Source organism: Phasianus colchicus, chromosome 5, assembly GCF_987193195.1.
Source record: "Phasianus colchicus chromosome 5, bPhaCol1.hap1.1, whole genome shotgun sequence".
In the NCBI taxonomy this organism is placed as follows: domain Eukaryota; kingdom Metazoa; phylum Chordata; class Aves; order Galliformes; family Phasianidae; genus Phasianus; species Phasianus colchicus.
This window is the reverse complement of record NC_143440.1, coordinates 38,871,341-38,888,607: the sequence shown is the minus strand read 5'-3', so window position 1 is coordinate 38,888,607 and position 17,267 is coordinate 38,871,341. Positions and strand designations below refer to the sequence as shown.

The window sequence follows — 17,267 nt, the reverse complement described above, 5'->3', positions numbered from 1 at the left end:
AGTTGCTACAAAGAAAATTCTGAGCAGAGCAGATATATGACATGGAGGCATACTGAAGCACATGCATCTCAAACTGTTTCTTTCCTAGGCAAGATAGCCCACCTCACTATAGTGTATTTAATATAGCGTATTTCTAAGTTTAAGACCATAAGCATTAGACTTGGCATAAAATGTTCTAAGTCCAACATATTTAGAACAATATAAATGATTCCAGAACACATTTTCTTCCTTTGTGTTTTAGGTAAATATAGACACACTAGGGCTAGTAGCTCCACACGTCTGGAGGTGCTGGCTTTTAACAAAGCAGCAGCAAGCACCCTCCTTACTCTTGTCAGTAATCAAGATGTTAAGAACACTGTTGTATCTTTCTAATCACAAACACCAAGGTCTCCAAGTCTTGTTGTAGGATCCACATCAGACTTGGATCCACACCATGCAAACCTCTTTCGCTTTGCTTCTTCTATCTGTAATGTTTTCTTCTCAACCTCCATGAGTACTTTAAGTGGTCTTACTTCTCCCAAGAAATATTCAGCAAAGAATCTGCTTTCTAAATAGACTCCCAAAAACTCATTAACTCACTCTGACTAACAAGAAACTGTGAGAAACCAGTTCCCTCTGCAAAGGTATAGTCAGGCTCCTGAGCTTAGAAAGCCTCTGTGTTAATTAAATCAAGACTAAATAAATAGCAGTTATGGTCATTACTTTTTTTTGTTTGTTTGTTTTTTGTTTTTTTAATCTGATCAATTATATCATTAACATTATAAGCCCACTTGGGGTATGCTGGCCTCTAGTTCTGCTTGGAGCCCACAGGCAATGTATGTTGACACTACACAAAGGCACACTTAGGAAAGATGACTCATTACAGAAAACGAAAGACAAGATTCAGTAAGACAATAAATGATCTTCATTTCTTTCCCCAATTCCATTCTAATTCAACAGCTTACACAAAGGACACTTTATTTGCAGTGAAGTTGAAATGCTTTGTTTTTTAAAGCTTAAAATATAACAAAGCTCAATCTAAGAAAGATGGAGTCCCCGATTTAAACCTGCGCTCGCACCTACGATCAGTAATAAGAAAAAAAAAAAGCTTTGAAATTATCCATATCAAGAGAAGGCTACAAGGATCACAAACAGAACTAAGTAAATGTTTCAAAAGCATGTCACAGTTAAACTCTGCCCAAGGACAGAAGAAAAGACAGAACCGTTCTTTTTCTTCAACCTACAACAAAGTTGAACTTTCAGGCAGGAAATCACACACAGCATTTACCTGAGAAAAATGAAAAACTGAAGACAACCAGAAAAGAATAGCAATCTGTAACTAGCTGTGCGTTCAGAACGAACCTCTTTATTCTCCATAAACTTAAATGGCTTCTGAGGCTGCAGAGGACTATAATTCACAGCCAAGGACAGCTTAACTCCTCATTCCCATCTCTATCTGTCTCTTTTTGCCTCAAAAGTTCTCTCCCTTACAGGAACACTTCAGTGATTTCTGGCAACAGTTGCCAAGTTACCATGTGTTACAGTCCTATTAAAAAAAAAAAGACAAAAAACAAAAGAACCCCAATCCAATACCTTCCTTCCACTCTCCCATTTCATCACCAACAGGCCAAGGGCAAATATACCTATAGAGGAGCACAAGACAAAGAAACAGCCCAGTTTGCCTAGTAATCTTTCAGCTTTTTGCATCTCCAAGATTTCCAAGCTACCAGAGATCTCTTTGTTAGAAGGATTTATCATCCAGTAATTTGTCTCATTAATTCAATGAGGTAACTTTGCGCTCACAACCTCTGGTGACAGTGAGCTCTGCCTTTAAGGCACATTGCAAGTCTCACCTTGCTTTTGTCCTGATACACCACTGGCTCTCTCTGGCCCCCATACTTAGAGAAACAGCAAAGAGCTGCTCCCTATACATGCATCCTCTGCGTTCATCAGTTCTACAGACATTTTTCCACATACAACACAGTTGTCTACCCATGTAAAAAAAAACTCCTACTTATTTATTCATTATTTACATTAATGAAAACTATCACTAATTCTGGCTACATCCTAGCTGACTTCTCCTTTATCATCAGTGCTTCAAGACTGACACCCTCGCTGTTCACCTGACATCCCTACCTCACCCAAGGCTAATTCTTGGCCCCTCAGTTAGCATCAAGCAGTTCCTCCACTAGAGGATAGCTATTTAATTTGCTTGATCATGTTGAACATATATGGAAAAGAAATTGGTACTGCAGAAAAGGGACTGGGAGAAAACTTTCTGGATTCCACTGAAAACCAGAGCACGCAAAACTAAGAGGGATACTTGGTTAAGCATGTCCAGTAACAGTCTCATTGCTCTTGAAGTATGAGGATTTAAGATTGGACAATGAAGTCATTATACATTCCTAATTTCACAGGAAGAAAAGCACAAAACAGCTGCAGCTCCAGACAGAAATATAATCTAACCCAAAAGAGAAAACTAGCACTGCTGACAGGGAAATTATAAACACTATTGATGTTTGTAAGGTCCATTATTCCAAGTTTTCTAGTATTGGAGATAGGTAATGTAAACAAGTACCATTACCCTCCCAGACATATCAGACCTTAAAAAGAACCCGGCTTTGAAGGAAGTCTTGCTTTAGTAATATCATCAAATCTACCCTACGATAGCACAGCAGGCTAATAGTTATTCCAGCATCAGCAATACTTTACAAACAGGCAGTATGCATGTACACCTGGGCCACACAAGATGCTCTCAGACACCGAAGACAGCTAGCACAGTGCTAGCATTTTAAAAGAACTGGTAGAATAACCCAAATGTTTAGGAGTATATCACCTTTTCATTGAACCCAGGCAAACTAGAAAGACAGCTCATATGAATTTAAGAAGGCATATAATTCAGTAATGATTAATTTAATCAAACTGAAATCTGAGCAATAGATTAGACAAAATGTAATTTTAAGTGCAGGAATCCTGCCTTGAAAACTTTTTAAAGAGGTAGCCAGTCCCACACTTCCTTTAACCCAATGAATCATAATACAAAATTAATGCAAAGGGTGCTGTGAACTGGTTCAATAACAGATCTCACAACATAATTACTAAAGAGTCACTAAATAGGCATTTTTGTCATGGAGCACTGCAGGAATCATCATGGTCCAGAACAGCATTTTTATCAGTAACTCAGACAAAAATAGAAGCCTTTGAAAATACAAAGGAATTGGAACATAGAAGGCAGCACTGGAAAGTAAAGTAAATAAAATGCTGACACAATGAAGCAGAATTGTTTCTCACACAATACAGAGGAAACAAGAAAATACTGTCAAATGGACAATGCAAATTTAGAACACAAAAAGTGTCAGAGTAACTCTTGAGAAGAAGAGCTTCAAATCATGACAAACTGCACAATATTTTTAAAGTCTCAGGACCGCTATCAGCAGCTTCATGCTGCCATCTAGAGGAGGGCAGTCAGCAGGGTTTCTTAATTCTGTTTTTGGTAAGCAGCTTTGATCATCAACTATGTAAATTGTGAAATACTAAGTTTCAATCGAAAAAGGCATAATCAAATTATATACCACTGAAACAATACCACAAACTCTTTAACTTTAATGAGCAGATCTTTTGGATTTTTCTTCTTGTTCTCTTACTAACCTAAGTCTGCAAGAGAAAAAGATAGTATTGGAAGAAACAGTCCCAAGAGCCCATGTTCAAACTCAGCATTTCATTATATGTGGAAGATTTCCCAACATAAATGTATATGTCATGACATACAAAGTATTCAGTGTGTTACAGGTTACAGGAAGACAGACTTCAGTGAAAAGAAGTTGCAAATACGGTGAGAGGTTATGTAAACCTTAGAAATTTAAGATTTCAATTGCCACACGCGTATGGATATCACTCTCAAACCTCACACCTTTTATTTTCTCACTTGGTCTTCTTTTCATATTCTTTTCATATTTCTTACCAGTAAAAATAAAGAGAAACAAATACAACAAAAATTGTTAAGCTTTTTTGTTGAGTTCTTCTTAAACTCCATTTAGCACACCAAAGCTGTTTGACATGTAAACCTACAGCTTAATAAGGAAAGCCAATCATCAGCCAATCTTATTATTTGATTAAGATTTCCATTGTTAAAGTATAACTTCTACTCCACTAAAAGCCTTATTCAATCCTCGTAGATATTAGCGCTGAAAGTAAATTTCTACTTATGTAGAATGTGTTCAAACAGGCTTAATGATCTATTGATAAGAAAGCACTAGGGTATTTCAGGCTTACAATCATGAGACTTCAAAGTTTGACTGCTTTTTGTTACCCACTGAAATGAAGCTGAAAAATCTTTAAGTCTAAAAATTTTCAAAGCTACATGTAAAGCCCAAGAGTTAGCTGTAACTGAAGTCTATGACAAAGCAAAATAAAGCAGAAAAAATTAAATGCGTCAATATGCACAGGTACTGTTTAAAGGAAGCACAATCCCTATGGAATCTTCAAAGCTGGATCACCACATTAACAACAAAATCCTAAATGCAATGATGACAAAAAATCATCTTTTTTTTCCCCCTCCTTAAAAAAGGCACTGACATAAATTGGTTGTTGGTAAGTGGGATGAAGGTCAACTTTAGAATGCAGTGACAGCACCTCCTGCTACAGCTGACTATGGAGAAAAATAACTGAGAGGCCAAAAGCTGCAAGAGCAGTAATGGCTAACAGAATCCTGCACACCAGTCATATTTTCACTCTGTAGGCAGTACAAAAGGTTTCACGGAAGTGCTGGCACAGATACTCTGATAAAGAGTGTTAGCACCTAAGCGGGAAATGAAGCAAAACCAGTGATTTACCTAAGCCAAAGCTATGTCAGAAATTTATGGGCCACTAGAAAATACCAGACCTTAACATTCAAAACAGAAAACAAAATCTAAAATAAGAAATTCTTTTAAATGTGTTCTATTAGGCTTCATGCACCCATGACACTCTTTTTTCTTCAGAAAATTCTCTACTGTACTGTCATAATTGTGCGCCACATCTGTAAATGTACTTTTCTGACTGTAAGTGCAACACAAACCCACACTTCAGTGGCAAGATTTATAATGCAGCGGTCACATCTGTGCACAGAACTCACATTCATCCAGTCCCAGCTGATAAGCCAAGTTCTGCAGGCCACGAACCTTCTCCATCAGGTTAGCTGTAGTGAGGCTTCCCAGCTCTAAGACAGAAAAGTGTGATTTTTAACACTGTCTGTAGCCCCCCAGTGGCAGTTTATATGTTTACCACTTCACAAAGCATTCAAATCATACCTTCAACAGTATCAGTTTATGGTGTACAGCATTATATTCTTTTAACTCTCACAGCTCATAATAACCAGCAAGACGTTCTAACCATTCCAAAGCAGAAATGGCAAGCAAAAAAAAAAAAAAAAAAAAAGGAAAAAATAAACAGCAGGGATTTACTGGTTCAAAAAGCAGTAACAAGGAGAACAACCACATTTGTAATCAAGATATATTCTTGCAGATGATAGGACTAACTAAAATATAGGTAATGAACAAGACAAAGACTCCTAAGCAGAATCATTCAGCTGGAGATTCCGATTCCGCAGATGTAGGGACAAGAGGCCTGAGGCTATAGGAATTACTAACAGGAGCCTCTTGCCTTCAGAATTGAAGCAAATCAATAGCATGATAAAAAAGTAAAAATAGCATAAATGGCTGGGCAATCCTGGAAGAAGCACTGAACAGAATAAGAGGAGTATTCCCCATCCCTTCACTTCCAGAAGGCTTCAGAAGGCCTCTGAGCTCAGCTTTTCAGTAGGCACTGAATTTCTACCCACAGACAACCTCGCTACCCGTGGTGCTCATACTCACCCTTTAACATATCGATATCATCATTTTCCAGTTCAGCCATCCATTTGGGAGGCGAGCTTGTAATAGGCTGGTTTGGGGGGAGGAAAAAGAAAAAGAAAAAAGGCAGAGCATGCTCAGAGAAGTACATTTTTAGCAGCATACAAAGCCTGACCTAGCATTTACAACCAGGTACACTGACAGGATAACTGGCCCCAGGTACCCTACAGGGATACTCTAACGCCTATTTCCATTTTCTAGCTCTCCCTGAGCAGGTCGGGAGTTACAATAAGACACCGGTTGAAGCCAGCAGCAAGAGCAGCAATCCTCAAGGTTCAGAGCAGTGCCTTCCTCCCGAGCTGTGACAAGTCGCAGTCACAGTAAGAGCCACACAGCACGAGATAGGGGCAGCTTACGCTTTTGAAGGAGGCGGCGAACTCGGCGACGCCGGGCACTGCAAAAGAGAAGCGAACAGCGCCGGGTGAGCGCGGGGCCGGGCCGGCAGCCCCGCCATCACCCCACTCGCACGGGCCCGCCGCACTCACACTGCTCAGGCCACAGGTCCGGAGAAGCCCGGTCAAGCTTCTCGAAACTCAGCAGCGAGGCTTCCAGATCAGCACCTACAATACACGGAGCGGAGCAGAGGTGAAGCGGCGCCTGGCCAGACCTCACCGCAGGGTGACGGCAACCCCACCCGCGCGCCTTACCGTCCCCGGGAGCCGCCATCTTGCGCGCGTCACGTGACCTAAACCCGCCACCCGGGGGAATCCACCCGTGTGACCGCAGAGCCGAGCCAGAGCGCCTTAGCCCTCGTGGCCAATCGCTGCCCCGGAGGGGGGGGCGGTGGCGAAAGGGGGGCGGGGCGAGGCTCTCTCTGGCGGCGATTGGCTGGCGGCCGGCAAGGCCCCTCCGGAGGGGGCGTGCAGCGGGCGAGGAGGACACTCGTCTGACCAATAAGCGGGCGGAGGCGGGCCTTCGGGCGGGCGGGAGGTGTGGCGAGGGGCGCCGTTCGGGGTCCGCGGCGCAGCGACCCTCGGCCGGGATGGCGGCGGCGGCGGCGCGTGGCGTTTGGGGCGGGCGCCGGCGCGTAGCGCTCAGGGTGAGGCGACGGCCGCAGAGCACTGCGAGCGGGGCCAAGGATGGCACCCCGGGGGGGAAGCAGGGGATCTGGGGGCGGCGAGGAGCCCCGCGTAACCGGGCTGCTTTGTGTCCCCCATGCAGCTGCCGCCGAGAGCCGGTGTTCCTTGGATCGCTTCGGCCGCCGCCTCCTCCTCTGTGGTGAGTGGGGCCGGGCGGCTCCCCGGGGCAGAGGTGCTGCTGGAGAAGCGCTCCGGCGGGCTGGAGGGGGGCCCCCGGCGGGGCTGGGCGGCTGAGGCGGCAGTGGGCTGTGGGGCTGTGGGGCTGTGGGGCTGTGGTTGGGTCGTTCACCGAGGCTCTGCCAGGCCGGGAGGAGCTCGGATTTCCTGCACTTCCTTCAGTTCTGGAGGAGATAGTCTTCTCCCGAGTGCAGCCCGCGGCGCCGCTTGTCGCGCTGTAATGTCAGCCACATCAGCACTTGTAACGTTTTATTTTTATTTTAACCCATCGCGGTATTCCTTCGTAAGCCAAGGCCTCGCTCATCCATTACCAGCATTAGGTCGGACATCTCACTTCAGCCCTGCTCGCTGACAGTGCCCCAGCCCTTGCCATTCTCTTCCTTTTTCACTCCTTCACTTTTCACTGCCATGACCTGTCCAAGTCAGCCCCGTTTGTTTTCCTGATTTGTCCTCTGATCCCTCTCCCACCATCACACCAGCGAGAGCATCCCTGTCCTCACTGGCCTCACCAGGTGACCTGCCTGGTGGATGAGGGAGAGGCTGTTGACACAGTCTACCTAGACTTCAGCAAAGCCTTTGGCACTGTCTCCTACAGTATCCTCCTGGAGAAGGTGGCAGCCATGGCTTGCACAGGTACACTCTTCGCTAAGAAAAGAACTGGCTGGGGGGACAGACCCAGAAAGTGAATAGCCCTCATTAATATCTTTACTGATGATCTGGACATGGGAATTTAGTGCAGTAAATTTGCAGATGACAACACGCTGGGAGGAAGTGTCAATCTGCCTGAGGATAAGAAAGCCTTACAGAGGGATTTGGACAGGTTGGATCAATGGGCTGAGGTCAGTTGTGTGACCTTTAATGAGACCAAGTGTCGGGTCCTGCATTTTGGTTGCAACAACCCCATGCAACACTATGGGCTTGGGATCAAGTAGCTGGAAGACTGCAGAGGAAAAGGATCTGGGGGTGTTAGTTACTGACAGCCAGCTGAACGTGAGCCAGCAGTGTGTTCAGGTAGCCAAAAAGGCCAATGGCATCCTGGCTTATATCAGAAATAGTGCAGTCAGCAGGGAAGGGATCATCCTCCTTGGTACTTGGTACCTCAAGTACTGTGTTCACTTTTGGGCTGAAGGGAATGGCCTCAAGTTGTACCAGGGGAGGCTTAGATTGGGTATTATGAAACGTATTCTCAGAAAGAGTGGTGAGGTACTGGAACAGGCTGGGCTGCCCAGGAAAAGTGGCAGAGTCACCATCCCTGGAGGTGTTCAAGAACCGTGTTGATGTGGCACTGAGGGACATGGTTAGTGGTCATGGTGGTGATGGGTTGATGGTTGGGCTAGATGATCTTTGAGGTCCTTTCTAACCTTAATGATTCTGTGATCACCCTCTCATAACTCCATGTCCCAATTTTCTTCACACAGCTTCCTGGTATATATGGTTTTATCCTCATTTCTATGACCTGTGTACCATCCCTGTGTCCTTCACTCTGTATCTCTGTTTCCTCTTCTTCCTATCCATTCTCCCCAAGTGAAGATTCTGTGGCAGCATGAAGTGTTTCTCACTTTCTCCAGGTTTCCTCATTACCTCTCAATATCAGTTACTAGTTTCCAGTCTCTTCACTTATTTGGCCCCAGCTTTTCCTGCATGCTACAGCACTAACTGCATCTTCTACCTCTGCTTTTTCTTCTCCATACTTACCTGAGCTCCCTAACCAAAACTTTCATTTTCCTTTCTTCTGCACCTGAACTGGAAAGCTGTGCCCTCTGTGCTGCCTGCCATGGCTGTGAGCTCAGCAGCAGCAGGTTCCCTGCTCTTGGCTGCAGAACCACTTGGGAAGCAGGAACAGGACAGCACTGATGAACCAGCTTAGTGACTTGATGGGAAGGAAACGTAGCACAGTTTGCACCAAGTGAGCGGAATTCTTACAAAGTGAATTATTAACTGTTTTTTTTTAATACGTTTAGGAACTGCAGGGTTTTTGTGACTTAGTAATTGTAGTGACTGAGTAGATTAAAACAGTTCTGAACATAATTCTAGCAATATGTATCTTCTGTAATAGTTTTTAGACAGGGTTTTAACAATTTTAGTCTAAATCAAGGGAAAAAATGGAGTACAGCAGTAAATGACAAAAGTCTGCGCATAACAGGGCACTTTGTTATGTGTGCACCTTCAGGCAAAGATCACTCACTGTGCTGTCTTCCACAGCCAACAACCAAACTGTTCATCGATGGGAAGTTTGTCGAGTCCAAAACCACAGAATGGATTGATATCCACAACCCAGTAAGTGAAATGGCTTCTGCTTATATACCCACAATTGGTGTGTAAGAGGGTGCTGTGATGGGGGAGTGTGTGTGCTTCTGGAGAAAGCTCAGAGTTGGAGCTTTAGCACTGTGTAATTGCTTCGCAGTTTCCTCTTCATGTTCAGTGTCAGTCTTAGGGAAGTAATGACCTCTTTTATATCCCTACATAGTAAACCCCTGATCTCTGGAGAGAAAGCTGTTTAAGTATTTTTCGCATAGAAAGGCTCTGTGAATGTGATGTCAAAATTTCAGAAGGCTTCCTTTCATCCTGCATGTATGCAGCCCGATATGATTTGATGCCAGCTGAATGTGAAGTCCTGATCAAATTGCAAAATGTATCAGACAAGTCGCTGAAATTCCCACTTGGAAACCAGTACTGCATTTACAGTTTTCTGTGTGCCTGATTTGAGATGTTTAGACTGAAGATCTTCAGTACTACAAAATGCATAGAATTCCAGCTCTGGTCCAGGCCTCTCAGTGTGCACTAAGAGAGCAGGTTTTTTTTCTGCTTCTCCCTGGGAAGTACAGCTCCTTTTAGAATAAATGTATTAGATGTATGGTGTGCAAGGACTGTTGAATGGTTGACAAGGGCAGCTGGAAAAAAATGAGTTTTGATACAATTTGTTTCTTTCCATCAGGCCACAAATGAAGTGGTTGCTCGTGTACCAAAAGCTACAACTAGTGAAATGGAGGCAGCTGTAGCTTCTTGCAAAAAGGCTTTTTGGAACTGGTCAGAAACATCTGTTTTGAGTCGCCAGCAAATCTTCCTGCGTTACCAACAGCTCATCAAAGACAATCTGGTGAGACACTGTGGCTGTGTGTGATGCTGTAAATGAGGAGCTGACAGAGTCACCATCACTGAGAGGTGTAGCAAAGCACTCTCCAGGCCAAAGCAGACACATAGGCAGTACTTCTTAGGGAATATTATTCTGCATTTGTTTCTTTTACCAAAATACCACAGGAGGAGCTTGGTGGAGAATGTGCCAGTTGACAAAGACAAGTGAGAGAAGTATATTTTTGGATTCCCCAGGTTTTTCTCTGTGTCTGCATTGTGACACGTGAAAGCAATAGAATATAAGCCAGCCCACAGTTGCTTGTTGGTTTTGGTGTTTTTTTTTTCAATATCACTTTTTTACTTATTGACTTCTTGTCCACAAGAGCAAATCAGCCCATGTCGGCTTTCCCAGGATCTACTCAGACTGTGATGTTCAGTAGATATTAAACTTATCCCTGAGCCCTTCTTCATGGGCAGGCATTTTCCTAATATTCATAAACTTTGTGTTTTCCATTTTCAGAAAGAAATTTCAAAACTCATCACCTTTGAGCAAGGAAAGACCCTGGCTGACGCTGAGGGAGATGTGTTCCGAGGCCTCCGTAAGCTGCTGGCTCCGTCTGTTACAAAAGGGGCTTTCAGAACCCACAGGAAGGGAGGAATTCTCCTGAGCAACTGTTTGCTCTAGGAGTTTGTACATCTAGCTCCCCTCATAGCTTCCTTTTGAAAGAAGAAGGGCAGTTGTAACTCCAACTTGATAAGTTCCCTTAGGTAGAGTTCCTAAGTCACTTCCAAGTTGTTAGATCTTTTAGGAGTGACTACTGAATGCTGTAAAGAGATAGGAACTTCTCACTCGTCCTGAAATGTCTGAGGTTGAATCCCAGCTAGTACATTAAAACTACATCTGTACTACTTTTACTGGGGCTGTTGAATCTGTGCTTCTATCACAGTAGTGTATAGCATACTCAGGAGAGAATCCATTCACAGTGAGCTCACAGTGCTTGGGAGAGCAAAGGGATTTTCTGGAGCACAGTGAGTTTTAAGTTGTGGCTGGAAGAAAGACTTGGGTCAAGATAGTGCTGAGAAGGGAGTGGGGAGTGACTGTTAACAGATCACCCAGTGGCATATTGCCCTTTCTGCTGCAGAGGTGGTTGAACATGCTTGCAGTGTGACATCTCTCATACTGGGAGAGACCATGCCCTCCATCACTAAAGACATGGACACTTGCACCTACCGTCTGCCTTTGGGTGTGTGTGCTGGCATTGCACCATTCAATTTCCCAGCGATGATTCCTCTTTGGATGTTTCCCATGGCTATGGTTTGTGGAAACACATTCTTGATGAAACCGTCTGAGCGTGTGCCAGGAGCACTCATGTTCCTTGCCAAGCTCTTTCAGGATGCTGGTGCCCCAGATGGGACCCTGAATATCATCCATGGACAGCATGAAGGTAATAATAGCTCTTGTTGGATTGGAGTATGTATGTGTTGTGGTGTGTGCTTAGTGGAGGTATTAGAGCTGTTTGAGCATCTGATCCTGCTGCTGTTAGAGAGGTTTGGGAAGACCTCTGTCTTAGCCCCCGTCAGATATGTGTAGAGCTCCTGAGATTTGGCTGGTGGGCCTGTGTTTTGAGTACTTGGGGCCCAGGGCATGAAAAGCCAGCAGAAATCCTGTTGTATGAGCCCTGGGGCAGAACTTGCATTCTGAGAACTTAGAGTGGAGAGATGCATGAATAAGCAGCAGAGGAAATCAAATATAGGAGACAGATGCAAGAATTCTAACGAGAAGAAAGATGCATAGGTTAGCAGTATGGGGATGAGGTCAGGGGGAAGCATTTTATACTACAGTGTATAATGTATTATTTCCTATTTGAAGCTGTGAACTTCATTTGTGACCATCCGGATATCAGAGCTATCAGCTTTGTGGGATCTAATCAGGCTGGCGAGTACATCTATGAAAGAGGATCCCGGAATGGCAAGAGAGTCCAGGCTAACATGGTAATGCCACTCAGTACAGCATGCAGCACCACACAGATTTCCTCTATGTGTGTGCTTAAACATATCACAGTGTTCTGCAGCAGATGCTGACTTTGCTACTGATAATTACTTGATGAGGCTGACCTTCTTGCCATCCTGTTGGCAGCAAAGTCGTAACTACTACACCATGTTATTACCAGAGTGCTAGAGAAGTGAGCAGGGCTGGTTAATGGAGTCTGTATGTGTTTTGTATTTTAGGGAGCAAAGAACCATGGTGTGGTGATGCCAGATGCCAATAAAGAGAACACCTTGAACCAGCTGGTTGGAGCTGCCTTTGGAGCAGCTGGCCAACGCTGCATGGCCTTGTCTACAGCAATTCTAGTGGGAGAAGCACAGAAATGGTTGCCAGAGTTGGTGGAAAGAGCCAAAAATCTACGTGTAAATGCAGGTAGAGATTTTGATGATTTCTTACCAGCTACTTTGCTTCTGTACAACTGTGGCTTTTTAGGTTGGTGTGTCTGCCATATTGTAGTGTTTCTCTTGGAGCTGCTGGCTCTGTAGGCTTGATCCGTCAGGATGGGAGCTAGCAGATTGTCTGGATTGGGACACAGAGCCCTAGACTTGGAGTTAGGAATATGTAGGAAGGATTGGCAGTACAACTGTGCTGCAAAATTTACAGGTTTGATTTTAACTGGAACTTTGAGATTATGTCCCATATAGAACACAAACTTACTGTTTTACATAGCAATCTCACTTGCAGGTCCTTTCAATTTGTAGTAAGCATACAGTAAGAGGAAAAAATGGAAACAAGTACTTTTGAGATTGATATTAGAATTCTCCTGCTTTTCATTTGTTTTAAATAAAGTCTTGCATGGAGGAAAAGTTTTCTTTCTGAGAAGGATCTGCGATCTTCCCAGTGATCTAAAACTATGCTTATGACTTCTCTTGTTTGTTGATTATGTTTCTTAATGGTACACATCTTTGCTCTGTATCTCAGAAACATCAGAATTTTCCTATTTTTTTCCTGCTCATGTAGTTACCTTCATTACGCCTAAGAAGAGGAATGATTAAAAGCTTTGCATCTCTGCCTCTGCAGGAGACCAGCCTGGAGCAGACCTAGGGCCACTAATCAGTCCCCAAGCCAAGGAAAGGGTTTGCCACCTGATTCAGAAAGGAGTAGAAGAAGGTGCCAGTCTTCTTTTGGATGGACGTAATATCAAAGTGAAGGGCTATGAAAATGGCAATTTTGTTGGACCAACGATCCTTGCCAACGTCAAGGTGACTTAACAAAAACTAGTGCTTGATGCTCTATGTTGCAGGATCATTTGAAAAATGGGTCAGCCAAATTGGTCAGTAATCAAGATTCACCATATAGAAATCTCATAAATAACTAGTTTTCCCTTGCACAATTCCAGTGAAGTGCTGATTGTATAATGTTGCTATGGAAGTGATGAAAGAATTCACAGGAACAGAACAGTATTAATAATATTATTGATATGTATAAAGTTAATAATCTTAACTTTTTTGGAGTGTAACCAATTGGAAGAACATATGGACAGTTTGTACTGTGTCAAATGTCCACTGAGCATTCTGTACTTCCTGTAGCAATGGCCAGTGGCAGATGCCTAAAGAAGAGTATGACTAACAGCCAAACATAAAATTCTCCTGTCTGCCCACTTAAGTATTTATAGATATCAATATAATACATACTGTTCTCTATGGGAGAATATTTTTTTACCAGTCGGTTTACCAGTTGGTTTTCATATCTAAGTACTCCTTTTTAATGTTTATGCCATTAGCTGGTATTAGTTAATTACTGTTTAAGTATTAGATTCATTTTGGGCCCTCTGGTGAGTGATTCCAACATGGCATACTAGTCTTGATAATTCTGCTATTGTTGTATTCTTACAATTTTATGGATTAAATGCTGTTTATATATTTCCAGCTTTTAATCTGTTTCATAATTTTCCTGCACTGTTTTCATTAAAGATCTTAAAATGTTTTACTTTCCTTTAATTCATTGCAAATAGTATTCAGAAGTAGAAGTTTCACCGAGTATTTTTTATTCTTAGTTCTTTATATGGTAATGTTCAATATTAACCACATACAGCTTACCTGTCAGGTGCATATTTTGTAGTTTGTTGTGTTAGTTATTAGTGATTAAAATAATTCCTAACTGGTACTTCTGTGTTTGTCAGATATTGCTTATTATCAAGCATAAGTCCTCGGCACTGAGTTTCAGAGAACTTCAGTTTATCAGCAAGATAAGTAAAGAAGTAAAGAAGTAAACTGTCCTGAATTAATCCTGGCTTTAATCAGCCTTGAGCAAAGAGTAGACCTGTAACTCATGTTAGGCAGGCAGTAAAAGCAGGAAGTACCTTAGCAATTACAAATTGTACCCTCTTTAGTAGATAGGTGGCAGGGCATGGGAAATGGAATGGCAACCAGGACTGAAGGCAATGGAATATGATGGGTGATTCTAGGAATATCCTGAGCATGAGCACCTTATGTGTTCATATCCTCTTTCCTAGGATACTTGATATATTATATCCTATTCATTATATTCAATATCTAGTCTGCTTTTTCTGCTGTTTGTCTTGGCAGCCAAACATGACTTGTTACAAGGAAGAAATCTTTGGACCTGTCTTAGTGGTTCTGGAAGCAGACACTTTGGATGACGCAATTGAGATGGTGAACAATAACCCCTATGGAAATGGAACTGCAATCTTCACCACCAATGGAGCCACAGCTCGGAAATATTCTCACTTAGTAGATGTGGGGCAGGTATGTTCAAACTAGAATTATTGCTATTAATACTCACCATTTGTGGTAAATAGCCATCCAGCTACAGCAACTGATCACTGACTACTCAGCCAACAGTGCCCAGCTTCAAATTAAAAGATACAGAATATTGTCATTTTTGGAGAGTGCTCTGCAATCTGCTGTTTCTTTGTCTTGTGATTAATGTGGTAGCTTTCCTTTGCTTTAGGTGGGTGTCAATGTTCCAATTCCAGTACCTCTGCCCATGTTCTCTTTCACCGGCTCTCGTGCTTCTTTCAGAGGAGATGCAAATTTCTATGGCAAACAGGTAACTTGCCAAATTTCAGATTACTTTCTTAAGTTGATCTGAGGTAAATCACGTTAGCAATGGCAATGGGAAGTTAGTCATCAAATCTCCCCTTACTGGGGGGAGATTTGAGAAGGGAGCAAGAACTAAAATAGCAAGTTTTCCCATAGGACCAGAATCTTTGGGGAACTTCTTTGGGGAACTGTTGAAAGGAATAAGTTGACAGGAATTGTTCCCACATAGGAAAATTCAGTGCACTGTAGATATGGGAAACAACTGCTTGCTACACCTGTGGCACAAGTATGAATAATTCCTAAGGCCAAATATCTGACCCTTGCATCTCTTTCCCCCAGGGAGTGCAGTTCTACACACAGCTGAAAACTATCATTTCTCAATGGAAAGAGGAAGATGCCACTGTTACCAAGCCTGCTGTGGTTATGCCAACTATGGGGAACTAAATCAGCCTTTAAAGATGCTGTCTCTGGTGCCCCCTCTTTCCATGTTGCAGTTTCCAGCTTTGTCCTGACTATCATGGTTTCCTTGGGAATAAGTAGAAAACTTTGTTTTCTAAGGGCCTCTTTTTCTGTAGGTCAGGCAAGCTTATAATGCACAGTCTGGGTTTTCTGTTGCTGTGATTGTTTTTGTATAACTATCAAAAAGAAACTATCCTATCTAATTGAAAGGGAAAATGGATGGGCTTTACTTTATGTTTCTTTCTATACCTTCTGAATTTGAACATTATTCTGCTTTCCACTTCAGTACTTCTAGCCTTAGAGATTCACTACTGGCTCCATCTTGTAGCAGTTTTCTTTACCACTTTCTTACATGTTGAGATTTTGAGCTCACCATACTCAGATGAGTACTCACTTTGAGTGATGTGACTGGGACACTTTGGATGTCTCACAGAAGTGACTTTTACATACAATGAAGACAGCATGTTTTAGAGTTGAAACTGTCAGTCTTTCATCAATTAAGGAATTTCCAAAATACCTGGGAAATATCTAAGGATTTTTCAGGGAAGCATATTTGATCACTTGTCTGAGGATAAAATAAATACTTGCATCGCATAGCAACCTTCACTGTGCCTCTAACAGTGGAAGTTGTTCCTGTTGTGCACATGGCTTGCATTCTCCAACTTACTATCAGTTCCATTATACTATCAGTTCCATTATACCTGGAAGTTGGTTGGTGCCTTTTTACTAACAGAAATATGCCTGCAGATCCTTTAAAGTAGCAGAATTATGAAGCAGAAATGTGTGTGTATGTCTTGCATCATAAGATCACGTCAGTCTAGCTGGTAGGAAGAATAAGTAAACGGGTCAGTAGGAAGAAACACATGATTTAATCACAAAGCAGCTAGGCCTGTTCTAGGTGTTTTCCTAATTTTTTTTTTCTTCTGTTTGATCAACTCTTTGTCACATTTGCTCAAACACAGTCATGTCCTCTAGGGACTGCAGGTCCCAGTGTTAGAGATGGGTAAGTCTTGCTATACCCTGTTCTTATATGTGCATTTGGAGCTTGGTAGCCTATATTTTTATCCTTGCTTCCTGGAACAGTCTGCAGGGACTTCATCAAGTACCCATGGAAAATAATACTATTCTAATGATTGTAATCATTACTTGTTCTGATTAAAAAAGAATCTGAATGTAAAGACTCTGTATCCTGCCTTCTGATAAAGATACAATGTAACACATGGTTATGTATTAGAGTAACTGCTACTTATCCACTAATGTTTGTATCTTATTTTTGTAGGTTTTTTTTTCTTCTGCTATACTCTAGAGGGAAAACTCTCACCTTGCAATTTGATTATGAATTAAAAATTTGCTGATCACTGCAGAAAGTGATTGCTCCTTGATGAGATGTTCTATAGGTGTTCTGTTGACTATATTACCCTCTTTGCAGAGGCTGGTATATCAATTTTTTTTGTAACCCCCGTATAAATCCTTTTTAAAAAAAACAAAACAAAACAGCATTTCAAGAACTTCTGTAGTAATTTGCTCATACAGCATTCCAAGGAATGCCTTGGTTCTATTT

At 42.5% G+C, this 17,267-nt stretch overlaps 2 protein-coding genes across 4 annotated transcripts in view; one reads left to right on the top strand and one right to left on the bottom strand.

Annotated features, from left to right (window-relative positions):
* LIN52 (lin-52 DREAM MuvB core complex component) overlaps nt 1–6,633 on the bottom strand; it is a 38,738-nt gene extending 32,105 nt beyond the window's left edge. For 2 of the 3 annotated variants that reach the window (XR_004167006.2, XM_090141368.1), the window contains exons 1-5: nt 6,515–6,617; nt 6,353–6,427; nt 6,224–6,261; nt 5,832–5,898; nt 5,093–5,176 (exon numbers count right to left, since the gene is read on the bottom strand). Coding sequence is in view for 2 of the 3 variants with exons in the window: in XM_090141368.1 (XP_089997494.1) it covers nt 5,093–5,176; nt 5,832–5,898; nt 6,224–6,261; nt 6,353–6,427; nt 6,515–6,533 (283 nt within the window). In the remaining variant the exon portion in view is untranslated. Of the gene's footprint in view, nt 1–5,092; nt 5,177–5,831; nt 5,899–6,223; nt 6,262–6,352; nt 6,428–6,514 lie in introns of all 3 variants that reach the window. The other variant, XM_031593862.2, reaches the window with a different exon arrangement.
* Nucleotides 6,634–6,781: 148 nt separating this feature from the next.
* ALDH6A1 (aldehyde dehydrogenase 6 family member A1) lies at nt 6,782–17,088 on the top strand. The gene is made up of 12 exons (XM_031593852.2): nt 6,782–6,906; nt 7,029–7,085; nt 9,326–9,400; nt 10,059–10,220; nt 10,716–10,794; nt 11,338–11,640; nt 12,066–12,187; nt 12,425–12,614; nt 13,263–13,444; nt 14,771–14,950; nt 15,156–15,254; nt 15,587–17,088. The coding sequence occupies exons 1-12, from the start codon at nt 6,850–6,852 to the stop codon at nt 15,689–15,691; spliced, it is 1,611 nt and encodes a 536-aa protein (XP_031449712.1). The 5' UTR covers nt 6,782–6,849; the 3' UTR covers nt 15,692–17,088.
* The last annotated feature ends 179 nt before the right edge of the window (nt 17,089–17,267 follow it).